General features: G+C 34.9%; 1 protein-coding gene across 2 annotated transcripts; it reads left to right on the forward strand.

Moving 5' to 3' along the window:
* The first annotated feature begins 3,135 nt into the window (after nucleotides 1–3,135).
* LOC21389384 (protein NPGR2) lies at nucleotides 3,136–8,463 on the forward strand. Of its 2 annotated transcripts, none has more exons than XM_010094774.2 (7): nucleotides 3,136–3,396; nucleotides 3,921–4,204; nucleotides 4,917–5,169; nucleotides 5,752–6,968; nucleotides 7,335–7,485; nucleotides 7,626–8,002; nucleotides 8,281–8,463. In XM_010094774.2, exons 2-6 carry the CDS (start codon nucleotides 3,944–3,946, stop codon nucleotides 7,943–7,945), a joined length of 2,202 nt encoding a protein of 733 aa, XP_010093076.1. In that variant the 5' UTR covers nucleotides 3,136–3,396; nucleotides 3,921–3,943; the 3' UTR covers nucleotides 7,946–8,002; nucleotides 8,281–8,463. The 2 variants fall into 2 exon arrangements, with proteins under 2 accessions (XP_010093076.1, XP_024019166.1); XM_024163398.1 differs by having other exon boundaries at nucleotides 8,288–8,463.
* The last annotated feature ends 1,608 nt before the right edge of the window (nucleotides 8,464–10,071 follow it).

Below are 10,071 nucleotides of genomic sequence, written 5' to 3' on the forward strand. Positions count from 1 at the left end.
TGCCACGTTGCTTAAATGACAAAAATACCCTCCCTTTTTAATTTGTCGTTGGACGAATACAAAATAACAAATAATAGAATCAACGAAACAAAAGCACGGAATTTTTTTATCTGCAATTTTCAAATCCACAATAAATCTAAGTACTTTGTTTGATAATACAAATTAAATAACGTTATTCAGAGTTTTTATTTGTTCCCCAAAAAAGCAGTTCCATATTTAGCCGATCTTAAAATGGAATCCTCTTTGATATAGGATCAGACTCCAAAAGACTATTAGTAATCGTATGCATTCTTAATCCTAATTTCATGATCTTTTTTTTTTTCTTCATTTTTTCCCTCTAATTTGTAGGGGATATCTTATGTCTTATCCTTATGGGAATAGGAGATTAGAGTTAATTATTGGCTGGCTTAGATAGTTGGTACTTGACTAATGAATTCTTGACACGAAGATTGACACTCAAACTCAGTCTGTCTCAACTACACCATATTATTTATTGATTGAAATTATTTTCTCTCTATTAAAATAAATAACATAAATAAAGAGAAATATTAGTGTCACTTTTTTGTCATTTTTTGTCACTTTCTACATTAATTTTTTAACACGTGAACTTCATTATCTTATTTTCTGTTAAAGTACGAGTTCACATGTCAAACTGTGAATAAAGATGATTCAAACTCGAATATTATAAAAAGAGAGACGCTAACATTATAACTAAATAATATACGTTATTTTGTTTTAAATTTTAAGGTGAGAGGATTCAAACTCTTCACCTCATGATGGAATTAAGTGTAAATTTATTGTTAAGATATACATGTGGAACTATGATATGTTCTTTTTTTACTCTTAATAAGTATCCCAAGCAAAAATAAATATGTATACAGTGGCCTTATGCTAAGACTTGCATCCTCTTCACCTTAAGGAGGAATTTAGAGTAATGTCCTCTTATTAAAAGAACAATATTTATAACCTTTCTCAAACACTATAAGATTTATACCCTCAATTTCTATCATTACGTTTTACAATATGAGTTAGAGAGGCGAATTTCTTAAATTTCACTTATCCTTTTAGTTTTATACCTTATTCTTTTTAGAAATCCGTACCCTAAAATTGATATACGATGAAGAAAAATAGGGACATAATATAATAATATTTAAAAGTTATATAAAAAATTATGCGTAAAAGGGCATTCCCTAGATTTTCCAAATGTAAATTAAGATTAGAAATCTCCTCAACTTGTAAGTTTATAGTAATTTCACCATTATTGTCTTCTCATTAAAAATAAGTGTCATGGAGCAAGAACAAACCTTGCCCTTTTTTTCCGAAGGACCTTGCCTTTTCTTTTAAGGAAATTTAAAAGTAAAACCAATGAAAAATGCAAAGATTGAATAAAAGTTAGAGAAAATTGCATATATTGCCATCTTTTTTTGTTATCTTTACGTTCATGTCATTCAAAATACAAGTTTGTGCCACTTAAATTTATTTATTTTTAATTGATTTGATGAAATGTGCATTGTTTTTTTATTTGAGTGGCGTAAATTTTAGTATTATTTTAAATGGTATTTTTGTATTTGACCCAATTATTTGCAAATGTTAGTCAAAGGTGAATCATTTGAGTCCAATTGCCTTGTTCAGAAGGCATACTCAGCTACTTTTGAGCTGAAAACTTGGTCCATAATACATCGGGCTTTGTCCAAAGCCCACTTCAGTTCACGGGGCAAACCAGCTGGATCTCCAAAATCTCTTTTATTATTAGAGAAAATTCAGAATTATGTTTTATCCTTCATTCCAATTTTTAACTATTTCTATTTATTTATTTATGCGTATCATAAAAATAACTAACCGAGTAAACGAGTATCTGTAAGTGCTCTAAACTCGTGACTGGGACCCACCTTATCTCCATAAACTTATATGAATTAATAGGATGAGAATGAGTATTGTTTTTATTCACGGAGTGAGTTAGTAAAAGTAGATCAACGCCCTCTAAATTCATTTAACTTTTTGTGTTTGACACCTTCATCGTTATTTTTCTGTTAGTAAATTTAGTCCATCAATTTCCAAAAGCAGCGACAACTAAAAATAATTAAGTTATCGTTAATGAAAGGTTGGATTGAAAACTAATCATCCTTCAGATCGTGATTTATAGACTACTTTATCAAAAGGATAAGTGCTTAGAAAATTAGTCCGTTTAATTCATGGATTAGAACCATGAGATTAGAATCATTTTCGATTTACGTGTGTTTTTTGTGAGAGAAAATACTGTAACGAACCATGATTTAAATTAGAGAACGAATCTTCCAACCAAACGGATTCTGCGAAAATCATGAGAAGTTCATAAAACACGAGTACTAAAAACCATGACCATTCATGCAAAAATTAAAGAACAATCTAAAAATTATCAAGAAAAAGAATTACAGTTTAGTCATGAAAGCGGTTTTAAGGAATGTAGGTACTAAAGCTTGAAATAAAATTTAATAATGGACATTCTTTAATAGGTTGATCTATTGGTACAATCAGTTTTGAATGTCGGTTAAAAAGTAAAAAAATAATAATAGTTCATTTATTCTAATCTTCTAGCAGAAATTCTTATTTTCTAAAAATATATTTGTTGTTTATTATAAAGAAACATTATTATTATTTAAATATATATTGATCACCTGTTGCTGTTATTTTTTTTTTTAATGCTCGAGGTTATCGGTGTAAACTTCTATCATCATTTATAGATCCATAAATAATTTTGTACGGCCGAAGGATAACAGAAGAGCACAGCTAGAGGTAGAAAATGAAATCAAATTTTTTTTTTTTAAGGTGTGTTTCATGCACGTGCTATATTTTACACATGTATGAAACAAAAAAGGAATCTTAAACAAACAAATTAAAGAAGGAAAAAAAAAAAAAAAAGAACTGAAAGAAGACAACCATAGCAAACAGTAAGGAATTTTGTCGGTTCTATGAAAGGTGTAGTTAAAAAACGGTTTAACGGCAGCAGAAGAGTTACAAACGCCTTCCACGTGGCACAGAATCGGCCTCAGCCCACGTGGTAACAGTAAATTAATATTACGAGTGGACCCCAAGAGGAAATCTCTTCTTGCAAGAACACCCCCATCGTGTTTCCTTTTTTGTTGTTCCCCTGTTTCTCGAAAAACTCTTTAAACTCCCCCATCCAATATCTTCTTCTTCACGATTCGACGAAAAGGTTCGTAGGATCCCAGTTTTTGTCATCCGAATCAACAGAGCAAGAGAAAAAGAAAGAAAGGGAAAATAAAAGAAAAAGGAAGAAAGAAACTTGGACTAATTCAACGATTCTAAAGGACGGTTTGATTGGGAAAAAGAAATGGGTGTTTCTGTTGATGCCTTGTGGGCTCAAAACCTTCGCTTTTCTTCTCGGAAAAACAAAAGGTGAGTGCTTTTGAATTCTTATTTATTCAGTTGTTGGTTGGTCTGTCGGTTTCTTGGTTATTGAATTGTCACTTGGGTTGATTTTTTTTTTTTTTTTTGGGATAATAGTTATATATGGAGTTGGTTTGAAATTGGTTTGTGTTTGTTGAATTTCTGACGCGGGGTTTTGGAAATATTCATGGGTTTGTGGTTTTAACAGGAGAATTGTGATTCTGAAATGGAGTTAGGTTTTGGGCCGACAATAATTGTGACAAAGTCAAATTGATTTGTTTTGTTTTGTTTTTTTTTAATGTTAATTGTGCTTCCTGTTTGTTTTCTGGAGTTGGGGTTGGATTTTTTTTTTTTTTAATTTGAATGAAACTTCTGATCTTAGAATTATGTTTTTTGTTTTATTGTGTAAATGTTTGACCTTATTTACATTTGATCTTAGAATTATTACTAGTGGACTTGTTTAGTGGGATTTCTTCAATTTCTAGAAAAAGGGTTCTAACTTATTGGTGGTGGGTGATATTTTGGTGGTTAAGATTTTGGGGCCTAGTGAAGCAACATGAGGAAGAATAGACTTGCAAAGGGAAGAAGAAGGAGAAGTGATATTAGGAGGAACCTTCAGAAGATAATGAAGTGTCTATGCTCTGAGGAGCAGTTGAGAGCGGCAAATGAAATGATCCCTTCATCTGAATCTCTTGCAATTGACGATCACGGAAGCGAGATCTTCTCACGAGCTGCCGAGCTCGCAAAGAAACCGGACACCGGTAATATAGAAGAAGCTGAATTGTCCCTGCGCGAGAGTGGTTGCTTGAACTACGAGGTTTGTTGCTTCATTCTCCTTATTATTCCCATGTGATTTGAATTTTAAAAGCTTGAATTGATTCTTCTCACTATATAGTCGTGATTAAACAGATTCTGATCCAGATTGTTGTTGTTTTCTACTGTTCAACTGGTTTTAGTTATCCAAGTATAGACACAAGCTATTTTAATGTCTCATATTTTTCATGGATTGATTCGACAGAATTTCTCGTTTAATTATACAAAAAATTAAAAATAACAAAGCAAATGGACATCATTGGTCGCTTCACATTTGGTTGAGTCCTGTGTTGCTTTTAGATCACACCGCATCATGTTTGTCTTGCATACTTTCTGTCCTTACAGGAAGAAACATTAGGCAAGAATGTGGACTGGAGTTAAAATGCAGCTAAACAAATTGCATGTGAAACCTATTTGTCAACATCCACGTGAAAGTGCACTTGTTTGTTATTTCAGTCTTGTGATGGTTGACCTTCGTTGTTACTATTCCAAGTTCATAAATAGTTATCGTTCTGTTTCAAATGTTTCATTGACTTTCCAAGCTTTCTTTCATAGGTACTGCCAGTTTCTCATACATTTTTATGTTAAAAGTGATTGACTTGGCAATCATTCTGCTTATATCATTTCTGTCTCAACTAGGCAGAGACATGTTTCTGTGGGTTCTTTTCTTGATGATCTAAGAATGTTGCTATGGATTCTCATTATGCGATTTGCAGGAAGCAAGAGCATTGTTAGGAAGATACGAGTATCAGAAAGGAAACGTGGAAGCTGCTTTACATGTATTTGAGGGGATAGACATATCTGCAGTGGCACCCAAGATAAAATCCACCCTTGCTAGAAGAGGAGACCGTCGTAGAAGAAGCTCTCAAAATTTTGCAACCCCTCCATTGTCTATACATGCTGTCACTTTACTTTTGGAGGCTATATTTCTCAAATCAAAATCACTGCAGGCTCTTGGGAGGTTCAAAGGTACTTTTTGTCCTCTGTTAATAATGTTTTAATCTTGTGCTTCAAATTCTTGGAATTATAGGATGCAATTGCACTTGTTCGTAATCTTTTAGTACTTCCAGTTGGTTGTATGAGATGGGACTTTATGATTCCATTAGGCTCTTGTGTCACAACTCGCAAAGTGTTCTTGAAATTGCTTTTGTTTCCAAGTAATAGTATATTGTCTCATATAATACATGCTTTTGAAATAAGTTAGTTTTTTTATATTATCTTTATATAATACGTGCTTTTCAAATAAGTTAGACTTTTCTTACTAACTTTTTTTTTTATTAGCACAAGAAGAAAAGATCCTGCAATATGAATAAATTATTTCATTACAATAACTTGGATCCTGCTACTTCGGATGGGAAATGTGGGTTCTGTAACAGTATCTAGCATGGCTTGGAAATAAAAATATAATTACTTTTTATTGTTTTGATACTTTGAATCAGATGATCCCTGTTCTCAAAGGAGAGATAAAATGTGAAATAATTCATAAGCTTTACATGATAATCAAACTACATTTGAAAGCTAATAATGTAAATTTCCAATCATATTCTGCAGAAGCGGCTGAATCGTGCAAAGTTATTCTGGACATAGTTGAATCTTCTTTACCAGAAGGCTTGCCTGAACATTTCAGTGCTGAATGTAAATTGCAGGAGACTCTAGCTAAGGTCGTCGAGTTGCTCCCAGAATTATGGAAACTTGCGGATTGTCCAAACGAAGCAATCTTGTCATACCGACAGGCTTTACTCCATCCTTGGAATCTTGATACCGAAACGACTGCTGGGATCCAAAAAGAGTTTGCTATTTTTCTTCTCTACAGTGGAGGTGAAGCAAGTCCCCCAACCCTCCGTTCCCAAATGGACAGTTCATTTGTACCTAGAAACAATTTAGAAGAGGCAATACTTCTGTTTATGATACTACTAAGAAAAGTCTCTTTAAAGCGAATTGAATGGGATCCCTCAATCTTTGACCACCTTTCGTTTGCTCTATCTATTTCTGGGGATACCAAAGCTTTGGGTAATCAAGTGGAAGAACTGCTTCCGGGTATTATTGATCGAAAAGAAAGGTATTACGCGCTAGCTCTTTGTTATTATGGAGCAGGTGAGGACTTTGTTGCTTTGAATCTATTGAAGAAATTGTTGAGTAATGGGGAGGATCCGAACTGTACTTCAGCTCTACTTATGGCCTCAAAGATATCTGGGGAAGACCCAAATCTGGCAGATGAAGGGGTACAATTTGCTCGCCGAGCCCTGGAAAGTTTGGATGGTAAATGTGATCAGTTGGAAAGTACTGCCAATTATCTATTAGGCGCTTCTCTTTCAGCACAGTCCAAAGCAGTTGTTACTGATTCTGAGAGGGTGTCAAAACAATCTGAGGCACTTCAGGTTCTTGAAACCGCCAGGAGGATTATAGGAATGAGTGACCCTATTGTTCTTTACCATCTCAGCCTAGAAAATGCCGAGCAGAGGAAATTAAATGCCGCACTTTTTTATGCAAAGAACATGCTTAAACAGGAAGGCGGGTCTAATGTAAAGGGTTGGTTATTGTTGGCGCGGGTATTGTCAGCTCAGAAACGGTTTGCAGATGCTGAGACAGTCATAGATGCTGCTTTGGATCAGACGGGGAATTGGGATCAAGGAGAACTGTTGCGAACCAAAGCCAAACTTCACATTGCTCAGGGTCATTTGAGAAGGGCCATTGAGACATATACTCAGCTTCTTGCCGTTCTTCAAGTTCAGCACAAAAATCTTGGTCCTGGGAAGATGTCATATAAGGTTTGTCATATAAGTGGTTTCCCTTAAGTTTTATTCCATTAATAACTTTCGAGGAAAAGTTTCTTACATATGTTTGTCCTTTTTGTGCGAATTAAAAAAAATAAAAAAAAGAAAGCTGTATTTACTTGAGTTATGGATGATGAGAACAAGACAAAGGTCATCACTACATCACATAACCTTACGGCCAAAAAAAAAAAAAGAGAGAGAAAGAGGATGATGGATATATTGAAATGATCTAATCATGTCACTCTTTATGTTAACTTATAGTAAAACATTGCTGCTTGTTTGACTGGTAGTGTGAGTGTGACATGATTTTCTTATAAAGAGTAATTTATCACTAATTCACTTTTGTTTCCCTAACTTCAGAGTGGTCAAAGATCTAGAAGTTTGGAATTGGAAATATGGCATGATCTGGCTTATATGTACATAAGTCTTTCACAATGGCGTGACGCTGAGATATGTCTTTCTAAATCCAAGTCCATCACTTCTTACTCGGCTGTTAGATGGCACGTTACAGGTAAATTTAGATTACAATCTGGTTTGTTTACAGAAAGATGTAACACGACCAAGAGAAGAATAATCAGATTTGTTTACTTTCTGGTTTGACCAAGTCTAGGAAAACCCATAACCATAACTAAACTGTTCATTTTTATACAGGTGTTTTATACGAATCCAAGGGCCTCTACAAAGAAGCTCTAAAAGCTTTTCTAGGCGCGTTAGACATAGATCCCACCCTTGTTGCGAGCTTGATCTCAACAGCCAAGATTCTCAGGAAGCTCGGCAACCAATCGGAAACAGTTGTTCGAAGCTTTCTGATGGAGGCGCTACGGCTTGATAGAATGAATCATTCTGCGTGGTACAATCTCGGCTTATTCTATGAAGCCAGGGGTAGTGCTTCATCATCAATAGAAGCTGCAGAATGTTTCGAGGCTGCCATTTTTCTCGAGGAATCTGCACCCATTGAACCCTTCCGATAACTGTCTATATACGTGAGCAAACTTTGTGGTGTAGAGCTTTGAATTTCTCTCCTCCGGGTGGGTAATATTTATCTTGTCATGATATGTTTGGAAATCAATAAAGTTGGTTTTTCTTAGACATCATAGGAGACAAGAACAACATGTGTAATATATTTTAACTGAAAAAAAATATATATAAAGGTTCTGTTTTCTGCTATACTTGATTGTGTATTTATATATATGACACTGAAACGATATTTATGGTTAATCTTCCTTTTGAGCATACTTCCACCTTTAGAAAATGATATTCAAGGCCTACTTTCATATTTACTTATTTAGCTTTTGCTCTATTCAAGCCTTCAGGGTCAAAGTGGAAAAGCCTTCAGGGTCAAATGGATAGGCAGAGCCAGAATTGCGAAGTGTTTATTATTATAAAACAGAAGAAGCAAGAAGAAAGTTAAAATAAGATGAATAATAATAATCCCATGTTTAGAAGATGCCAAAATGAAATGGAAAGAAAAAAAAAAAAAAAAAAAAAAGCAAAACTAAAGAACGGCTAACTAGCTAAAGACATGTGACATATTCTCAATGAGGACACATCGGGGAGACATGTCCGTTAATGCCGGTGAATTTGACGTTGTCACAGAAAGCTTCAGCCGCTGCGTCTCCTTTGCTGCGTCGCAAGTCAACACCTCTCAACACGAACCCTTCGCACGCAAAGCTCTTGCTGCAATCGAACCTAATGGCAACATCAGAAGTGCTTGTGCCTGTTATGTTATGGTACAGCACATCTTTCACTTGAACCGCTGAGCCCTGTTGAATATCATAATTAAAATTAGAACCAACCATATTAGTTTAATTAACAGTTCCAACAATTTTCTGTGAAGCTTGTAAGAGGCTGAAAAGGATTGATTTTGAAGTAGGAAAATTCTTTACCTGTTCTTTGCAAGGATTCTGCCGATCAGTGCAGTAGTTTTGGTCTATTATAATGGGATTGCGCACTCTATGCATTTCAATGTCTATAAACTTGATGTTGCTTGCACTTCCTGAACCTCCCTGCATTTTACAGAACGGATTAATTTCATAAATGTCTCTTACAAGTGCCTCTAATTTTTTAAAATAGTTCAAAATACTCCTGATGTATAGAAAATAATTCAAAATCTCCTTTCCATCCATTTCCATCGATTAACTTAAACGGTTTTGCTAACGTTGTTAAAGATTAATTAAAAGCATTAAATAATTTAATCTACATAAAACACTAAAAATTAAAAAAAATTAAAAAAAAAACAATAATTTTTTTTTTTTGAAAAAATCTCAACTATGTTATACCTGCTCACCCCTCTTTCTCCAATGGCACCACCACCATCGCCCGTCGGCGACCCAACGCGCCCCACAACCAGCCCTCTCAACTCAACCCACCCCTCAGTTCAGCGGCATAGCTCCCACGTCGACGCCCAGACCCGTTGCCGCCGCTTCGGCATCGCCAAAATCAGATGCTATCCTCTCTCACCGTCCATCTCTCTCTCATCGGTCTCTGCCCATCTTGTTGTTGAGCCTCAACTAGTCGCGTATTTATTGATGACGATAGTGTCTCTATTATCAGATCTGCGACTTTCGTCAACCGCCGAGGGCGCCTCCCATCTCGCCGCCGTAGCGCGACTTTCGTCAATTTGCCAAGTCTTGATTCTAACTCCATTTGTAGTACCATAGAATTTGGCATTTCTTACAATCACGTCTGAAACATGGGCTTCCGAATTTCCATGTCCCAAGCTTCCAATACTGTGACAAATGAACCAAGAAGTCATATTAATAAAACAAATTAGTAAATTTAGATAAAGTTAAACTAGAAGATATAATGCAACTTTACCTACATGTTATATGTTTGTTGCTCTCACGTTTTGCGGTCCGCTCACGATAGAAATGCAGTCATCACCGACTAGGCAATCAAATGGTTGAATGAAAAAAATCAATTTATCAACTAATTGTAATCAAAATAAAAATTATTTTACATATGCTATAGCACTGCGTTTGAAGAGTGATTTTTGTACTCGAATACTAATACTAAAATTTGGCATCAACACCTTACTTTAGTACTATATTGAAGATGTTATAATAAATATGTTATAAACGTTGATATATATATATAT

This window comes from Morus notabilis, unplaced genomic scaffold (genome assembly GCF_000414095.1).
Source record: "Morus notabilis unplaced genomic scaffold, ASM41409v2 Scaffold267, whole genome shotgun sequence".
Lineage (NCBI taxonomy): Eukaryota > Viridiplantae > Streptophyta > Magnoliopsida > Rosales > Moraceae > Morus > Morus notabilis.